Source organism: Cervus canadensis, chromosome 5 (genome assembly GCF_019320065.1).
Source record: "Cervus canadensis isolate Bull #8, Minnesota chromosome 5, ASM1932006v1, whole genome shotgun sequence".
Lineage (NCBI taxonomy): Eukaryota > Metazoa > Chordata > Mammalia > Artiodactyla > Cervidae > Cervus > Cervus canadensis.
Genome location: NC_057390.1, coordinates 20,355,721 through 20,375,463, shown reverse-complemented (window position 1 = coordinate 20,375,463; position 19,743 = coordinate 20,355,721). Strand labels below are relative to the sequence as shown.

General features: G+C 41.4%; 1 protein-coding gene and 1 non-coding gene across 2 annotated transcripts in view; one reads left to right on the top strand and one right to left on the bottom strand.

Moving 5' to 3' along the window:
- Positions 1-864: 864 nt before the first annotated feature.
- On the bottom strand, positions 865-971 carry LOC122442739. The gene has a single exon (XR_006269735.1). It is a non-coding gene; the product is annotated as a U6 spliceosomal RNA (small nuclear RNA).
- Positions 972-8,802: 7,831 nt separating this feature from the next.
- Positions 8,803-19,743, top strand: part of HNRNPLL (heterogeneous nuclear ribonucleoprotein L like) — a 38,669-nt gene continuing 27,728 nt past the window's right edge. Inside the window, exon 1 of the mRNA XM_043468364.1 lies at positions 8,803-9,355. Within this exon, the coding sequence (XP_043324299.1) occupies positions 9,170-9,355 (186 nt within the window). The 5' untranslated portion in view covers positions 8,803-9,169. The remainder of the gene's footprint in view (positions 9,356-19,743) is intronic.

Genomic DNA, 19,743 nt, shown 5'->3' with positions numbered 1-19,743 from the left:
ACCCTGAATATTCACTGGAAGTGCTGATGCTGCAGCTCCACTACTTTGGCCACGTGATGTAAAGAGCTGATTCACTGGAAAAGATCCTGATGCTGGGCAAGATTGACGGCAGGAGGAGAAGGGGGCAACAGAGGATGAGATGGTTGGGTGGCATCACTGACTCAATGGACATGACTTTGAGCAAATTCCAGGAGATATAAAAGACAGGAAAGCCTGGCATGCTGCAGTCTATGGGGGTCACATAAGAGTCGGACACTACTTAGCGACTGAATAATGTTTAGAATGAAAGACATTGCCAGGCTAAGAAAGCTAGACAGCAAAGGTCAAAAAACTGAGGTCTAAAAAGTCTAGTTTAGGGACATCCCTGGTGGGCCCATGCTTAAGACTTTGAGCTACCATTGCAGGGTGCATGGATTCAATCCCTGGATGGGGAACTAAAGTCTCACATGCCACACGGTAAGGTCAAAAACAAACAAACAAACAAAACCGTCAAAAAATCTAGTTTATGTGTTATTGTTAGCATTTCTTGTCATTTTATATCGGCCATCAAAGATCAGAAAAGGATGAGGTTATTAGTAAATTCCTTATGAAAAATTTCCTTGATGGGGTGGGGTGGGCCATATCCAAGATATCTGTTAGATGAGAACTCATATTTAACAAAAAGGTATTACATGCTACGGGTCACAAACTATTGGGGTGATCTGTAGCACTTAATACCATTTTGTTAAATGTTAACAGCCACTGGTTAAATTTTTTAAAATTCATTTATTTTTTAATTGAAGAATAATTGCTTTACCATATGGTGTGGTTTTCTGCCATACATCAACATGAATCAGTCATAGGTATACATATGTCCACTCTCTCAAAAATACGGAATGCTTCGTGAATTTGCATGTTATCCTTGCTCAGGGGCTATGTTAATCTTCTCTGTATGGTTCCAACTTTAGTGTATGTGCTGCCGAAGTGAGCACCTGGTTAATTTTGCTTTACCTCTATTTTCATATGCAAGATGAATTTATTTTGATAAATTCTATTTATTCTAAACAGTGAACAGATGCTATGATTTTACTCTATTTATTACAGTTATTTTTAAAGATGTCTAAACACTATCAGTTCACATGAGTCAGACAGGAAGGTAAAAATAATGTCAATATTGTTGCTAAGACTAGGGGTAAGTGGCTATAACTGATAACAAGAATATGACCTGTCACTGTCTGGTCATATACCACATATCGTTCTAGGGTCAATGTATTCATTTTGCAGATTTGTCACAAATTACTGTTTTGTTTTTTTTTGAAGAGACCAAACACAGTGGCAGCTCCGGCCCAAAGCAGAATGTGCTGGGTGACAGCATCTGAAATAGAATACCATTGTGGTTACACTTGACTGCACAGTTAGGTAATAGTGCTTTGATGCACTTCCTGCAGGGCGCATCCTCCTGGAACGGTGGTTTCTTTTCACCAAAACTAACCAAATGTGGACTGAATTAAAGGGGTTAGTTTTGGTAATAGCACCATAGTGCTCATTCTTGGTGATCTCATACAAGGAAAATGGTATCACAAACAATATACTCTGGATTTGACAAACTTTCATAGGAACTATTAATAATTGAAATATTTCTGAATGGACTTTGTTTGAAGCTGGAAGTGAAAGTTGCTCAGTTGTGTCTGACTCTTTGCGACCCCGTGGACTATACAGTCCACGGAATTCTCCAGGCCAGAATACTGGAGTGGGTAGCTGTTCCCTTCTCCAGGGGATCTTCCTGACCCAGGAATTGAACCGGGGTCCCCTGCATTGCAGGCAGATTCTTTACCAGCTGAGCTACCAGAGAATCCCTTCATGTTAAATATGTCTTATTTAAAACACATCTCTAGGGTTACAATCCTTTGGATAATATTGTTCACAGGTAAGATGAAGGCTTTGATTTTTGCAGAAGCTAAGGCAGGAAACAAAATTTTGTGTATTCAGCAAAACAGCAATATTGAAAATTGAGTTTGGGCATAAAATCTTATCATTTGTATCTCTAGTTGTTCAAAGCAATGCATCCATCAGAAGATGGTGAGACTTTATGATTTCTGGGCCTTGTCTATAGAAATTACATTTTAAAATGAATACTAAAACAGTATATTTGTAATTTCCTATGGAAGCTAATTGAATTTCCTTATACCAGTGAAAAAGGTGATAAATCTATTTATGCCTTCCCAGAGTTACAGGTATAAGCCCTGTTAGAAATTAGTGAATGAATAAGTATCATGATAAGTGACTCTAAATTTGATCTGTATGTCCGTGGCAGTAAATAACACTTAAATCATCATTCTTCTTGATGAAAGTACTGGCTCTGGAATCAGATTCTTGGGTTCCAGTCTTGGCTTTCCAGTTTACTAATTGTGACTCTAGGGCAGGTCTCTTAACTTCTCCTCGACTTTCTTTAATTGTACCATGGCCACAGCAATAATAATGCCTCTGTTAGGGGGTTTCTGTCAGAACTTAACTGACATGACCCTTGCAGTGGTTAGCACAGCATACAGCATGCTAAGTGGCTGCTGTGATTACATGTATGTTAGATGTGCTTGGTGGGGCTTCCCTGGTGACTCAGATGGTAAAGAATCTGCCCACAATGCTGGAGACCCAGGTCATTGATCCCTGGATCTGGAGAATCCCCTGGAGAATCAATGGCAACCCACTCCAGTGTTCTTACCCAGAGAATTTCATGGCCAGAGAAGCCTGGAAGGCTACAGGCCATGAGGCCACAAAGAGTCAGACACGATTGAATGACTTACACTTTAGATGTGCCTTGTAGTCTCTCCTGAGTATATGCCTTGTTTCCTCAATTTAACTGCAAGCTTTGAGAAGACAGAAACCAGCTCATATAGTTTTCTAGTCCCTTCATCGTCCAGCAAAATATCTTATAAATTATTTTATATAGGTCAGCAATGAGATTTAAAACTAAAAGGCAATTTGGGGCTAAAGGACCTTGACTATCAGTTTCCTGAGACTGTCCATGAACTTCTCTCCCACTCTAGGATAACCCTGTAGTCCCCTGTGAGTTGTGTCAATGGGAATTCATGGCTGCTGCCTACACCAATCAACAACAGTCAATCCAATCAAGCAGACAATTTGTCAAAGGCCTGAGGCTATATGCACAAAGTAGTGCAAAAGAGATTCCAGTTGAGTTAAATAACTGATTATTTGCGTGAATTACAAAGTATTTCTGAGTTTTAAAGGCATTTCTGGCTAACCAGGAAGTGTGTAGTTTCTTTATCTCACCTAAGTTAAATTATGCAGAATATAATTTATGCCTTCCTTCTTTAGCTCTTCTCATGTTTTAGTGCAGGCTAATTAGCATTTTCTGTATCTAAGAACTTACTGTCGCTGAACAACTCATCTGCAGTAAGCTCAAAGGTCACTCACAGTGAACTTAAAAACCTATGTCTTTTTAAACATGCTTCCTGAGTTTTACTTCTCAATCTTTTAAAAAATATTTATTTATTTGGCTGCACCAGATCTTAGTTGTAGTACATGGGATCTTCAATCTTCATTGCCATATGTGGGATCTTACAGTTATGGCATGTGGGATCTAGTTCCCTGACCAGGTAGCGAACCCAGGACCCCTACATTGGGAGCACTGAGTCTCAGTCATTGAACCACCAGGAAATCCCTACCTCTTAAGTCATTTAAATTAACAGTTTGATTTGAGCTGTCCAAAGAAAGAATTAAGTTTAATACTAGTACATATTGACTCTAACCTACTATAAGTTAAGTAAACCATGAGTATAGTAGCAATGTTCAGCAAGGCTGGGTTTCCTTACCAACTGAGGGGTGTGAGAGCTGCATTTTAACTTGGTATAATCCATAGTTGGGCTTCCCTGGTGGCTCAGATGGTAAAACGTCTGCCTACAATGCAGGTGACCTGGGTTCAATCCCTGGGTTGGGAAGATCTCCTGGAGAAGGAAATGGCAACCCACTCCGATATTCTTGCCTGGAAAATCCCATGGGTGGAGGAACCTGGTAGGCTTCAATCCATGGGGTTGCATCACAGAAAACTAACCAATCTAATGACATGTACCACAGCCCTGTCTAACTCAGTGAAACTATGAGCCAAGCCATGTAGGGCCACCCAAGATGGATGGGTCATGGTGGAGAGTTCTGACAAAATGTGGTCCACTAGAGAAGAGAATGGCAAACCACTTCAGTATTCCTGCCTTGAGAACCCCATGAACAGTATGAAAAGGCAAAAAGATAGGAGACTGAAAGATGAACTCCACAGGTTGGTAGGTGCCCAATATGCTACTGGAGATCAGTGGAGAAATAACTCCAGAAAGAACAAAGACATGGAGCCAAAGCAAAAACAACACCCAGTTGTGGATGTGACTGGTGATGGACGCAAGGTCTGATGCTATAAAGAGCAATATTGCATAGGAACCTGGAATGCTAGGTCCATGAATCAAGGCAGGTGGAAATGATCAAACAGGAGATGGCAAGAGTGAATGTTGACATTTTAGGAATCAGCGAACTAAAACGGACAGGAATGGGTGAATTTAACTCAGATGACCATTATATCTACTACTGTGGGCAAGAATCCCTTAGAAGAAATGGAGTAGCCATCATACTCAACAAAAGAGTCCGAAATGCAGTACTTGCATGCAGTCTCAAAAATGACAGAACGATCTGTTTGTCTCCAAGGCAAATCATTCAATATCACAGTAATCCAAGTCTATGCCCTGACCAGTAATGCTGAAGAAGCTGAACAGTTCTATGAAGACCTACAAGACCTTTTAGAACACCCCCAAAAGATGTCCTTTTCATTATAGGGGACTGGAATGCAAAAGCAGGAAGTCAAGAAACACCTGGAGTAACAGGCAAATTTGGCCTTGGAGTACAGAATGAAGCAGAGCAAAGGCTAATAGAGTTCTGCAAAGAGAATGCACTGGTCATAGCAAACACCCTCTTCCAACAACACAGGAGAAGACTCTACACATGGACATCACCAGATGGCCAACACCGAATTCAGATTGATTACATTCTTTGCAGCCAAAGATGGAGAAGCTCTATACAGTCAGCAAAAACAAGACCAGGAGCTGACTGTGGCTCAGATCATGAACATCTTGTTGCCAAATTCAGACTTACATTGAAGAAAGTAGGGAAAACCACTACACGATTTGGGTATGACTGAATCAAATCCCTTATGATTATACAGTGGAAGGGAGAAATAGATTTAAGGGACTAGATCTGATAGAGTGCCTGATGAACTATGGTCGGAGGTTCGTGACATTGTACAGGAGACAGGGATCAAGACCATCTCCAAGAAAAAAGCAAAACAGCTGTCTGAGGAGGCCTTACAAATAGCTATGAAAAGAAGAGAAGCAAAAAGCAAAGGAGAAAAGGAAAGCTATACCCATTTGAGTGCAGAGTTCCAAAGAATAACATGGAGAGATAAGAAAGCCTTCCTCAGTGATCAATGCAAAGATATAGAGGAAAACAAAAGAATGGGAAAGACTAGAGAGCTCTTAAGAAAATTAGAGATACCAGGGAATATTTCATGCAAAGATGGGCTCAATAAAGGACAGAAATGATATGGCCCTAATAGAAGCAGAAGATATTAAGAAGAGGTGGCAAGAATACACAGAAGAACTGTACAAAAAAGATCTTCACGACCCAGATAATCATGATGGTGTGATCACTCACCTAGAGCCAGACATCCTGGAATGTGAAGTCAAGTGGGCCTTAGGAAGCATCACTATGAAAAAAGCTAGTGGAGGTGATGGAATTCGAGTTGAGCTATCTCAAATCCTAAAAGATGATGCTGTCAAAGTGCTGCACTCAATATGTCAGCAAATCTGGAAAACTCAGCAGTGGCCAAAGGACTGGAAAAGGTCAGTTTTCATTCCAATCCCAAAGAAAGGCAATGCCAAAGAAGGTTCAAACTACTGCACAGTTGCACTCATCTCACATGCTAGCAAAGTAATGCTCAAAATTCTCCAAGCCAGGCTTCAACAATATGTGAACCGTGAACTTCCAGATGTTCAAGCTGGTTTTAGAAAAGGCAGAGGAACCAGAGATCAAATTGCCAACATCTGTTGGATCATTGAAAAAGCAAGAGAGTTCCAGAAAAACATCTATTTTTACTTTATTGACTATGCCAAAGCCTTTGACTGTGTGGATCACAATAAACTGTGGAAAATTCTTCAAGAGATGGGGATACCAGACCACCTGACCTGCCTCCTGAGAAATCTGTATGCAGGTCAGGAAGCAACAGTTAGAACTGGACATGGAACAACAGACTGGTTGCAAATAGGAAAAGGAGTACGTCAAGGCTGTATGTTGTCATCCTGCTTGTTTAACTTATATGCAGAGTACACGATGAGAAATGCTGGGGTGGATGAAGCACAAGCTGGAAGCAAGATTGCTGGGAGAAATATCAATAACCTCAGATACGCAGATGACACTACCCTTATAGCAGAAAGTGAAGAACTAAAGACCCTCTTGATGAAAGTGAAAGAGGAGAGTGAAAAAGTTGGCTTAAAACCGAACATTCAGAAAACTAAGATCATGGCATCTGGTCCCATCACTTCATGGCAAATAGATGGAGAAACAGTGGAAACAGTGGCTGACTTTATTTTTGGGGGCTCCAAAATCACTAGAGACTGCAGCCATGAAATAAAAAGACGCTTACTCCTTGGAAGAAAAGTTATGACCAACTTAGCATATTAAAAAACAGAGACATTACTTTGGCAACAGAGGTCCATCTAGTCAAGGCTATGGTTTTTCCATAGTCATGTACGGATGTGAAAGTTGGACTATAAAGAAAGCTGAGCACCAAAGAATTGATGCTTTTGAACTGTGGTGTTGGAGAAGACTCTTGAGAGTCCCTTGGACTGCAAGGAGATCCAACCAGTCCATCCTAAAGGAACTCAGTCCTGAATATTCATTGGAAGGACTGATGTTGAAGCTGAAACTCCAATACTTTGGCCACCTTGTGCAAAGAGCTGACTCCTTTGAAAAGACCCTGATGCTGGGAAAGATTGAGGGCAGGAGGAGAAGGGGATGACAGAGGATGAGATGGTTGGATGGCATCACCGAGAAATCGACATGGGTTTGGGTGGACTCTGGGAGTTGGTGATGGACAGGGAGGCCTGGCGTGCTGCAGTCTATGGGGTCGCAGGGTCAGACACGACTGAGCGACTGAACTGAAGCCATACGTTGGATGTAGGCTTTGAGAACTTAAAATATATTCAGTATCACACAAGATATTTAGAAAGTTTGTACCAGGTCACTGGGCTCTGCTCATTGTTCCCAGTGCTCTGTCTACGTTTCTTCATCTGAGATTCCTCTTTGATACTTCTACTTTCACTTTATTGTAGTAATTAAAAAAAATAAATTCTAATTGTTTCTTGTTTCTACTTTATCAGTGTACACCTGCGGCACACAAGAATTTGAGTCTAGCTGTGCTGTGTTGTGAAGAAACTTGCAATTGGATCCTAAAATGACAGGCAGTGTGAATTATAAAGTACAAAACACTGTAGGTGAAAGCACTGTCAGCAATAAATAAAAATGGCTTTCTTTGGGAGGAAATAACTGGAAAGAGAATAGGCTGGGGGAGGAAATGATCCACACCATTAGGAAAGGAAGAGCCATATTTAGGAAAGCCTCTGAGGGACAAGGACATGTGAAACAAGTGAATTTTGGTCCTAGGCACTCCACCAAGCGTTCAAGTCACAGAGGGCAGTTAGGTTGCCTGAGCTTTGCCATTTCCTCTCCTGAAAGACACTGGACTTTTATTTCTCAAAGACCACTCATTCCGTTTTGCTAAGAGCATAACTTGTGTGCAGGGGCCTGTTCAGAAACTGGCTTTGCAAAGATGAAAAGAGCCCAGTTCCTGTCTTCAAGCGCTTCTCTGCCTTAAAACAGAACATCCTAATAGGTAGGTATAAAGGGCCCTATTACAAGATGAGAAGAACCTTGTGGAGGCCTCAGGTTTCCACAGAGGAAATGAGCTCTGTGTGGTCCAAAAGGCAGACACTCTTGATAAGCTTTCTTATCTTCCAAAAATAATAATCATGTTAAATACGAAACAAATAGATCGCCCAGAAAGGGAAGGATTGGGATGAAACTTTATATGGAAGTTTGAAATAAGTCCTCAGTATCTTCAGGAAAGAAGGGTGAAGACCCAGGAGTGCTAACTGATCAAACGGAAAGTCCCCCCAGTGGAGCGTCTTCCTCAGACTTGCACCTCAGGAAATGTTGACTGTTCTGGAACATCTACTTAGGGGAGGGGAAAGAGTCCACCCACTTGTATCAGATTTGAACATAACATGGGGAGAAGGCTAAGCTCTTTTCTCTCTTCACCCCCTGTAGTTTCAGGGCTGTGTGAGGTGTATGGGCAGGAATTTTCTCTTTTGAAGAGAATAAAAGCATTTAAATTAGCGGGAGGGTGGTTAACACCCGCAGCTCTGGGGCCACAGCACGCCTCTTCGTCCGCCGGGGTTCACTCCGCGCTTCACCTAGGGATGGCGCAACACCGCTAACGGCCGCGGAGCAGCAACGGTTCCCGCGCAGCGCGCGGCGGGCGTTACGCGGTGAGGACTCGCAGGCCAGCCGCAAGTTCAGAAGGGGCTGGGAGGGGGTGGGGGGACGAGGCCGGTCCGTGGGCAGCTTTTGACGAACGGTCCTTACAGCCAATTGGAAGCCTGGTCGGCTTTTCCCTCTGCCAATAGGGAGCGAGGCCCGGACTGGGGAGGGGGGCGCTTCCCGCGGGCTGCGGCTGGATTCGATCCCGGGCGGCTGCCTTGAAGGCGGGGGCGGAGGCTCGGCCTGGGCGGCGAGGAGCGGATTAGGGGAGGAGGGAAGACCGGAAGCCACGGTCGCGTCCCCATCCTTAGATTCGCTCCTCCGGGCTGGGAGCGGAGACGCAGGAGGAGGGAGAGGCTGGATGTCCGCCCCGTGATAAAGGGGAGCGGCTGCTCCGGAGCCTCTTCCCGGGGTGCCTCCCCATCCCGCCAGCCCTCCTCAGCCACCCGGCTCCAGGGCGCGGGGCCCCCGCGGACTGCTTGTCCGCGCAGAGCTTTGCTGGAGAGGCGCTGCCGGTGACGGGGACTGGCCGGCGGCGTCCGAGGCCCGCACCCCGCCGCCGCCCCCACCGGCCTGCCGGCCGGTCCCTGTGGCCGCCGCCATGTCCTCCTCCTCATCCTCCCCCAGGGAGACGTACGAGGAGGACCGGGATTACGAGAGCCAGGCCAAGCGCCTCAAGACCGAGGAGGGGGAGATCGATTACTCGGCCGAGGAAGGCGAGAACCGCCGGGAAGCGACGCCCCGGGGCGGGGGCGATGGCGGCGGCGGCCGGAGCTTCTCACAGCCGGTAACAAAGCGTGGCGGCCCGTCAGCTGAGTCTGGTGGCTCCCTGGGAAGCAGGGCTCCGCGGCTGGGACTCGGCCCCGGGGCCTCTCGCCCTCCTCGTTTTCCCTTTTTGCGGCGCTGACCAGGTCGGGAAGCGCCGACTCTTCTCTTTCGGGCTTTTATTCTTCGCCCTACCTGTTTCCAGCATCCCGAACGCGAGTCCGGCCCCGGCCTGGCCGCAGGCCCCGCTGCGAGTCCATTGCCGGCCCTGAACTTAGGGAGGGTCGCGGGCGGGGGGCGGCGCGAGGCGTTGCTTCCGCTCCGGGGGGGCTCTGGTGCGCGATTAGCCCTTTGTTAGTTTAACTCCTCAGGCTGTTGACGGGCGTCGGACAACTCTTCAGTCCCTAGCCCCCAGCCCGCAGCATCCACGCGCTGGTCTAGATCGCAGGATGGTGGCGTCGGTTCCGCCCAGGGATCTCTACGCCTAGGTGCTGAGGAGAGCCTCGGCTAAGTGACAGATTACGCTGTGGGGCTCACAACCCAGTTCCCCTCAAGGTTTAATTAAAATTTTTTTATTCTTGCTAGGCCTGGCGCCATGCTTTGCTCCCCAGTTTCATGGTTATTGCTCAGTACAGTTTTCGGCTCTTCGATTAAAAATAAAATGTGTTGGCAGGTGTTCGCGTACCGCTACTTTAAAAGGAATCTTAAATCTTCAGATTTTCCTGGGCAGTTTGTTCCCAATTTGTTCCATAAAACTGAACTCAGAACTGCATCAGACACACGTTCCGAGATTCTTGTTTTTCCGCATCAAAAAGCTTAGATAGAGTCAGAAGGAATGTGAAAATCGTTTCATCCGCAGCAAGTGGTAACTCAACTTCAGTTGAATGGAAACTTTAAGGACGTGAAGCAAAGCAAAAGTTTTTTTGCCATTTTTGGTGCACTTAAGCTGTCTTTATGACTTAGGTGTTCTTTAAACATGAAACACATTCTAACTGATTAGAAAAAAACTACACATGAAATTTTCGAAATTGCATATATGTTCTAATATCAGATTAAAGTGTTTTTCACCTTTTATAAGGCAAATTAGAAGTCAGAAGTCTTTCAGCTCTTGTTTGCATTTTAACATAAATTCTGGTCAGTAGAATTTAGAGTTTACAAAGAGTTTGCAAGACATTTAAAAAAGGAACTTTTTATTTCTCTAAATAGTTTTCTTATGGCTAGATACTGCTTTCAACTTCTGTGCTTAGCTATGTGGAATATTCAAAGTGTAACTTGGAAGTGTGAATAAAAGAAGTGCATTTCTTCTTAGGAAGTTTCAGTTCAGAGTCCATCGTGGAAACTGAAAACAGGAATGTTGGAATATTATAACTGATATTTAGATGCATTGAATCAGCATATTCTTTTGCCAAAAGTCTTGGTTGAGTTTTTGTGCGGTGGTGTGAAATGTCTCATTGAGTGTCTTGGAAAGATACTTTAACCAGTTTACAAAAAATTGTTGTTGAAAACAGATTAAATATATTAAGCCAATACTATAGATGTTGGGAAGAAAATAATGTATAATTAATACATTCAAAATAAATTGTATGTAGTAGTGGAAATAGCTCTGGGCAGGGCTTGGGGAGTCAGAAAATCTTAGTATACAATGTGTGACCTTGGTAAAGTCAGTTAACTACTATTCTGAGTTCTCTTTATAAAATGTGAAAGTTGAACTTCGTGCTTTTCGTACCTGAAGTTGTAATTCAGTGGTTGATCTAATGCAGCTTTTAAATTACCCAGGCAGGAACTAATGTATGTAGATGGAGTTATAAATTCAAATTTTAACTGCTTTTTTTTTCTTAGGAGAGTGTGAATTGCTTTTATTTAATAGTAGAGCCAATATTGCACTGTTGAATCTAATGAAGGATTATTTTTCCTGTTCTTAAACATTTTTCTTCATGTAATTTTGGATACTATTTTGAAATCACTGCAGCTGTGGAAACCTGTACATAATAAAATTTTACTAGGACAGGAATGCCCTGAATAGAAATTTATTGTCTAGTGCGTCATCATTCAGAAATATGGTAATTCATCTAACTGAGAAGGGTTTGACTGCACCTCAGCCTAGCCCCAGAAGACTTCGTGATCAAACTGTTTAGGTAAATGCAGATTAGGTACAATGATGGGTAACCTTTTCAACACTAGCTGGAAGATTGTAAAAGTGTGCAGTAAGACTTCAGAGATTTACATTGTTTGGCTTTTCATGGGTTTTCTTGATTCTTTAATAATAACTAGGTTTAAAGAGGATGTATTTGAGAAAAAGTTTATACAAATGCTCCTGATTTAAAGATGAATTAGTCATTGTAAATGATGTTTTTAAGGTATAAAAAGAAATAAGTTTGTAGTTTGGATATGAGAAATTAAGACACACTTCAGATTTGTGTCTTTTGGTGCTTTGAAGAGCGAAAACTCCCAGAGTGTTTTGCATTCTTTGGACTACATTTTGAATAAAGCTTATGGAAGTTCACGCTGTGTATCATGCAGTTACTTTATTCTTGTGAAGTAAATTGTGTTCTTAAATTTAGCAGGTATGACCTTCAAGATCATATTAATAGTAAATATCTTTATCTGCTTCTGTTCAGTTCGATTGCTCAGTCCTGTCCAACTCTTTGTGACTCCATGAACTGCAGCACGCCATGCCTGCCTGTCCATCACCAACTCCCAGAGTTTACTCAAGCTCATGTCCATTGAGCCAGTGATGCCATCCAGCCATCTCATCCTCTGTCAGCCCCTTCTCTTCCTGCCCTCAGTCTTTCCCAGCATCAGGGTCTTTTCAAATGAGTCAGTTCTTCGCATCATGTGGCCAAGGTATTGGAGTTTCAGCTTCAGTATCAGTCCTTCCAATGAATATTCAGGACTGATTTCCTTTAGGATGGACTGGGTGGATCTCCTTGCAGTCCAAGGGACGCTCAAGAGTCTTCCCTAACACCACAGTTCAAAAGCATCAATTCTTTGGCGCTCAGCTTTCTTCATAGTCCCTCACATCCATACATGACTACTGGAAAAACCATAGCCTTGACTAGACGGACCTTTGTTGGCAAAGTAATGTCTCTGCTTTTTAATATGCTGTCTAGGTTGGTTATAACTTTTCTTCCAAGGAGCAAGTGTCTTTTAATTTCATGGCTGCAGTCACCATCTCTAGTGATTTTGGAGCCCCAAAAAAACTTTTCAGAAAGCAGCTTGATTTCAGAATATTAGCTCTTCGCTTGGCAAAACCAGCTGAAGAATTGAATTGGGAGGTTAGTTAGAAAAAATTCTGGTTTTATGAAGATTGGTATCAATAAAAATTTATGGAGTATTAATTCACTTTAGAGACTTTTAAGTTTTTCTTTTATTCTGCTAGTGACTAAAAAGACAAATCAAAAATTGTTAAAGTGATTGGTGATGAGGTGAAAGTTAAAGTTTCTCAACTTTTAATAAATAGATCTGTAAGATGGCAAAATGTCGAGATAAAAATAAGGATCTAGGATTTCCAAACAGAATATTCTGTTTGCCTTACATAGAGAATCTCATTTGAATTTAAGATACACTATTATATTAAGCTTTAATGATCTGAATTACAGTGATGATAGGACTACTGTGATGGCTTATTGGGATGAATATAGAATGGGAGATGGGATGAAGTCACTTTGTTAGCTCCCACAGGAAGAGTTTAGACTGTGACAGTGAGCATAGTAATTACACTCTGGAGAATAAAAAAGTTCAAGGATGTGTACCTCAGAGGTAAGTGCCAGAGCCTCGAGGCTTCTGTAACAGTAATGTCCTGTGTCTTATTTAGCTAAGCTGCTGCAGTAGAGTGAGAATTTTAGGTTTAGTTTTGGGAAGTAAATGAAAAGTATAAGTAGTAGGTTCTGGGACTTCCCTGGCGGTCCAGTGGCTTGTGCTTACACCGCAGGGAGCTGGGGTTCAATCCTTGGTCAGGGAACTAAAATCCCGTGTGTCAGGCAGCAGAGCCCACCCCCCCCCCCCAAAAAAAAAAATTAGTAGGTTTTACTGCCTTTTGGTTTTAACAAGTGACTGTTCTTTCATGTTAGTACATAAAAGTGAAAAGTGAAAAGAGAGCCGTAAGCCCAACCAAAGTAGGTGTCTTGGCTCTGCTACCAGCATCCTTTGTGACTTAATCTCTTTGGAACTCGACTTGCTATCTATCACATGAGATGGTTGGATTAGATGATCACTGGGATCTCTTAGCTCATTAAAAAAGAAAATATTTGAGTCCTATCATGTGCTAGGTGCTGTCCTTGGTGTTGGGGCTATAATAGTTAAAAAAATTCCACATTTAAAAATGTGTGATTCTACATCATTTAGCACTTTATTTTCCCTCTGTGAAATGGAATACAGCTTTCAAAGTTTGCAGTTGCAGCCACAGCACCAACTCAGGTGAGCTTAAACAGAACAAAAAGGGGGCAGGTATAGGGAGTTTATTGGTCCATATAACTATGAATGCCAAGTTGTGGCACTAGTTTTAGGCATTTCATGATCTAGGGATTTAGATGAAGTCATAGGGACTAGATTCTGTCTCTTTCCATGTTTCAGCTCTGTGACTCTGTGATCCCATAGACTGTAGCCTACCAGGTTCCTCTGTGGCATTTTCCAGGCAAGAGTACTGGAGTGGGTTGCCATTTCCTTCTCCAGGGGATCTTCCCGACCCGGGAATCAAACCCAGGTCTCTTGCATTGCAGGCAGATGCTTTACCCTCTGAGCCACCAGGGAAGCCCCTATTTCCTCTAGGTAATAATAGAGTTAGGCCTACATTGTTTTCGCTAGCAAATAAAGAGAACACAGTCTGTCCCTCCATGTCTGTAACTATCCCCTCTGATAAGCCATTTTTTTAGTATCTCCCTGCTCCCGATGAGTCACTGGACTCCTTCTGGAGTTGGGAAGTTACAGCTGTGTGAGTAAGTACCAGTGGAATAATGTGGGACTGAGGTGTTCTGTTTAATTGTTTTTGTGTTTAACCAGAATGAGGAGGAGAGAGTTTTGGGTAGACAAAACCATAGGATTTCTACCACATGAGCAAAAAGGTAGATTATTTTTCAAAAAGTTATTTGACTTATATGACTCTTCATTTTTAATCTTTGTTATATGATCAGATGTACCTTAAACTTTGAGTAGGAAAATTAAAGGACTTCCCGTATTTGGGATCTGCTCTACTGTAAGGAAAGAAAAGACTGAGTGATGTGATTGACTTGAGGACCATGTACTAGTTAACTCCAAGCATGACGGAAGTTAAAAAAATACTTGCATCTGTCCCTTGAAACTAGTTGGTCCTTCACCTGTGTGAAGTATCCAGAGTAAAAGGGGGGCATAATCTTAAATATCTGTGCTCATTTCTTGGTACTATTTTGATAGATTTTAATGTATCCAGAAAACAATTACCAGGATAGAGAAGGTACTCAAGATCATAATCATAAGAGGAATGACAAGAATCTGGGGGATATTTAGCCTGAAAGGTAAACTTCAGAAATGTCTGTGATTTCAGAAATCATTACAAATAGAAAGGTTATGTAAAAGAGGGAAATGAAGATAAGCATGGGGGTGGCAGTGGTTAATATTTATTGAACTTTTGTTCAGTAACTACATCTGGCACCGTGCTCAACATTTTGTACTTGTCCTTTTTATTTGTTGTAATTTTAAGTGATGAGGATTTTGTTTTCTTTTTTTTCACAAGTGAAACAGGTTCAGAATGGTTAAGTAAGTAGTGTAAGATCACAAAGCCTGTAAATGTCCAAAGATTCAAACACTGCTCTGACTTCACAGGCCATTTTGTATAGGAAGTTACAGGGAGACAGATTTAGATGCGTCTTATGAAGAACTTTCTAAAAATGTAGTAGTCTCACAAGGTTTTTCCCTGTCATTGAGGGTGTTTAAGGAGAGACTTATAATCATCACTTGCAGTGGTTCTCTGCACATTTGGTTTTGGAGGATGAATTACTCAATTTGAGATTGTTCATTTTTAATCCTATATAGGAGGACAGAATATGTTTGGTGTTGCGCATGTGTTATGCATGGAAATGTTGGGAAAGCAAAAAAGCCTGAAGACATTGTGCATTGCCTTTATGAGTTTATAGTTTCACTGTATCGAGAAATACTAGTGGACCCTTCTCATTTCTCTCATTATGGAAGCTTCATTTGTACTCTACAGAGCTTCCCTTCTCTTTAGTTGAGCCTGGTTTTCAATCAGCAATAGTCAAAATTAGCACTCAGGGTTGATATTATTGGAGTTTGTCTTTGAGGTAGCCTTTGAGGAGGGGCTAGGTGTTTGTAACTGGTCTGTAGCTTGCCGTGAGGACCAAAAAATGCCTCCGTTATAGTTCACACAGTTTACCTAAAGAAGGGATTGAGGGATTAAAAAAGAAAACAAGCACATGTAAATTGAAGGCATGCCTCCATTTGCTGGGTTCTTATTTAGAATATTGTTTCTAGTCTGATAAATAGACCAGGAGAGAGCCTAGATAATTAAACATTTGAAGTGGACAGAATGAGCTTCTATATGAGAAACTCTTTAAGCTTTAGAAGACATAGTCAAAGTATTAATATGTGGATGGGGTAAACAGTACTGACTTATTCACCAATTTAAGATTCAGATGCATAGTATGATGCTTAAAGGAAGTATTTTTAGGGTAGCAAAAGAATGTCTGAAGATGATTTCAGATTTCTTATCATCAGTATATAGTATAAAGTGTTGATTTAAGAAAAATGTTAGTATTTGGGAGGGAAATGAGGGGTATAGTGAAAAATATAGTTTGAAAAGATATCTTTCATACATCAGTTTTATATTTGGAAACAACCCTAGGGTTTTTTGTTTGTTTGTTTTCTTTTTTAAATAAACTACAGAAAGGATGAGAAAATTTTAAGTTCAAGAAAAGGGTACTAATTTAGAGAAATGTCAAGGTAGGTAAACTCATGAAAGGCAGAGTCATTGAGTGGGAATAAGGGACATATATAGGGGTTATGAGATATGTTCTCAGCCTTGAGGTGGGATAATCATATCTGCCTCTAAATACCATGTTGATTGCATTTAATATCTTTCATATTTTAAAGAATGACTTAAGTTTTCATCTGTTTCACTTAGGAAATATAAGTATATAATAATAAAATCAGATCTTCTGAGAGATTTAAAAAGTGGTCCTATAGTCCATTTCTTTGTAAGGAGACCAGTTTGAAAAATACTCATTTTTTATGAGTTTATTTTCCAGATACTCGTTATCTATGTTTGGAAGGGAGGTAGGAAGAAGAGATGTGTTCTACTGATGGGGCAGTGTTACTAAAGTAGGTGTTGAGTTAATGAACATTTTTTTGTTCTTCATATTTTTTTGTAGGTCTTAAATGTCGTTCAGTCATGTCCGACTCTTGCAACCCCTTGGACTGGAGCCTAGCAAGCTCCTCTGTCCGTGCGATTTCTTAGGCAATAATATTGGAGTGGGCTGCCATTTCTTTTTCCAGGGGATCTTTCCCACCCAGGGATCGAACCCATGTCTCCTGCAATAGAACGTGAATTCTTTACCACTGAGCCACCTGGGAATACAACAATTTCCCAACTTTTAAAAAAGTGTAAAATGTTTAATTACATATGTCCTTCCTCTAGATTCAGCAGTTTTTAACATTTTACCCTTTGGGATTTTATCTCTATATACATACTTTTTTCCCCTATACTATTTGAAAGTAAATTGCAGATATCATGATCAGTTCAGTCGCTCAGTCATGTCCAACTCTTTGCGACCCCATGAACCGCAGCACGCCAGGCCTCCCTGTCCATCACCAACTCCCAGAGTCTACCCAAACCCATGTCCAATGAGTCGGTGATGCCATCCAACCGTCTCATCCTCTGTCGTCCCCTTCTCCTCCTGCCCTCAATCTTTCCCAGCATCAGGATCTTTTCCAGTGAGTCGGCTCTTTGCACGAGGTGACCAAAGTATTGGAGTTTCAGCTTCAACATCAGTCCCTCCAGTGAATACCCAGGACTGATCTCCTTTAGGATGGACTGGTTGGATTTCCTTGTAGTCCAAGGGACTCTCAAGAGTCTTCTCCAACACCACAGTTCAAAAGCATAATTTCTTCTGTGCTCAGCTTTCTTTATAGTCCAACTCTCACATCCATATATGACCACTGGAAAAAACCATAGCCTTGACTAGACGGACCTTTGTTGGCAAAGTAATGTCTCTGCTTTTTAATATGCTGTTTAGGTTGGTAAACTTTCCTTTCAGGCAGTAAGCGTCTTTTAATTTCATGGGTGCAGTCACCATCTGCAGTGATTTTGGAGCCCAGAAAAATAAAATCAGCCACTGTTTTCACTGTTTTCCCCATCTATTTGCCATGAAGTGATGGGACCGATGCCATGATCTTATTTTTCTGAATGTTGAGCTTTTAACCAACTTTTTCACTCTCCTCTTTCACTTCATCAGGAGGCTCTTTAGTTCTTCACTTTCTGCCATAAGGGTGGTGTCATCTGCATATCTGAGGTTATTGATAATTTCTCCCGGCAGTCTTGATTCCAGCTTGTGCTTCCTCCAGCCCAGCGTTTCTCATGATGTTTCTCATGATGTTCTCTGCATGTAAGTTAAATAAGCAGATTCCTATTTGGAATCAGTCTGTTGTTCCATGTCCAGTTCTAACTGTTGCTTCCTGACCTGCATACAGGTTTCTCAGGAGGCAGGTCAGGTGGTCTGGTATTCCCATCTCTTGAAGAATTTTCCACAGTTTATTGTGATCCACACAGTCAAAGGCTTTGGCATAGTCAATAAAGCAGAGTGATGTTTTTCTGGAACTCTCTTGCTTTTTCGATGATCCAGCAGATGTTGGCAATTTGGTCTCTGGTTCCTCTGCCTTTTCTAAAACCAGCTTGAACATCTGGGAGTTCACGGTTCACATATTGCTGAAGCCTGGCTTGGAGAATTTTATGATAGTTCATCCTTAAATACCACAGCTTTCCTAAGAATAAGGATATGCTTTTCATATAGCCATTACCATCATAATGGTACCTTAGACAATCAGTGGCTTCCCTGATATCTCAGTTGGTAAAGAATCCGCCTGCAATGAAGGAGACCCCTGTTTGATTCCAGGGTTGGGAACATCCTCTGGAGAAGGGATAGGCTACCCACTCCACTATTCTTGGGCTTCCCTTATGGCTCAGCTGGTAAAGAATCCTCCTACAATGCAGGAAACCAGGATTTGATCCCTGGGTTGGGATGATCCCGTGGAGTAGGGAAAGGCTACCCACTCCAGTATTCTGGCCTGGAGAATTTCATGGACTGTATGGTCCTTGGGGTCAAAGAGTCGGACACGACTGAGCAACTTTTGCTTTTACTTTTCAGATAATCAGTACTTCTATTATTTAATATCCTGTCTATAATTGAGTTTCTCCAGTTTTCCCTAAGATGACTTTCATAGCAATTTTTATCTATTATAAAATGAAACCTCACATATTGCATTTGGTTGTCTGTCTTTACTCTTCAGTCTGAAGTCTTCCTCCCTCTAAGTTCTGGTACTGTGTGAAGAGCCCAGACCATAGAGCTTATTTTACACTTCCACCATTGCCAGCTTATTTCTGAGGATCAAAGGAGACAGCGCTCTTATTTCTTGTAGTTTATTATTGTCTAATTATTTTTAGAGTAAAACTTGTTATTTGTATTTTGTGTTGTCTGTAAATTAGGTTTTTAGGTATTATTTAGAGCTTTCTTCCTGAATTATTGTCATCCAGTAGTATTTAAGAGCTTAATGATGATAATGTCCATTTGGTTGTTGAGTTTCACCGAGACAGTCTCATTTGTTTAGGCTGCTAATAGAATGTTGGTATACATAGGGTGCAATTACATAGGATTCATTTCAGACTTAGTGGCATGCAATCAATATTGGTTTTACCTTAGAAAAAACTCAGCATAAGCAATTCAAATGAAATTCCAAGGACTGAATTAATATTTTCAAAGGACTCAATTTTGACAACAGTGTCAGAGTAATCTCATGGTTACTTATATACTTAAATTAGATCTTTAGATTCTGACATTTTTAATTAGCTGCGCACAAGACTGTTATAGTATTTTCTAACAGCCTTTATAATAAAGCAAAGTTGGTAGGTCTTTAAAAATAGCCATAAAAAAAAAATAGCCATAAAGGGATTTAATTTTCTTAAAATGATTCTTAACTTTTAATGGTAAAATATGCTCTTTTAGATTAGAAGAAAAAACCTTTCTTCCCGTTTGTAGGAGAAAAACCTTTTCCTTTAATAGATTTTTTGGTTATATGTATGAATTGTACATGGGTTTCATTCCTTTCATTTTAAAAACTTTTCAATTGGAATATAGTTTATGTATAATATTATGTTAGCTTCAGGTGTACTGCATAGTGAGTTGGCTTTGCATACATTATGAAATGATC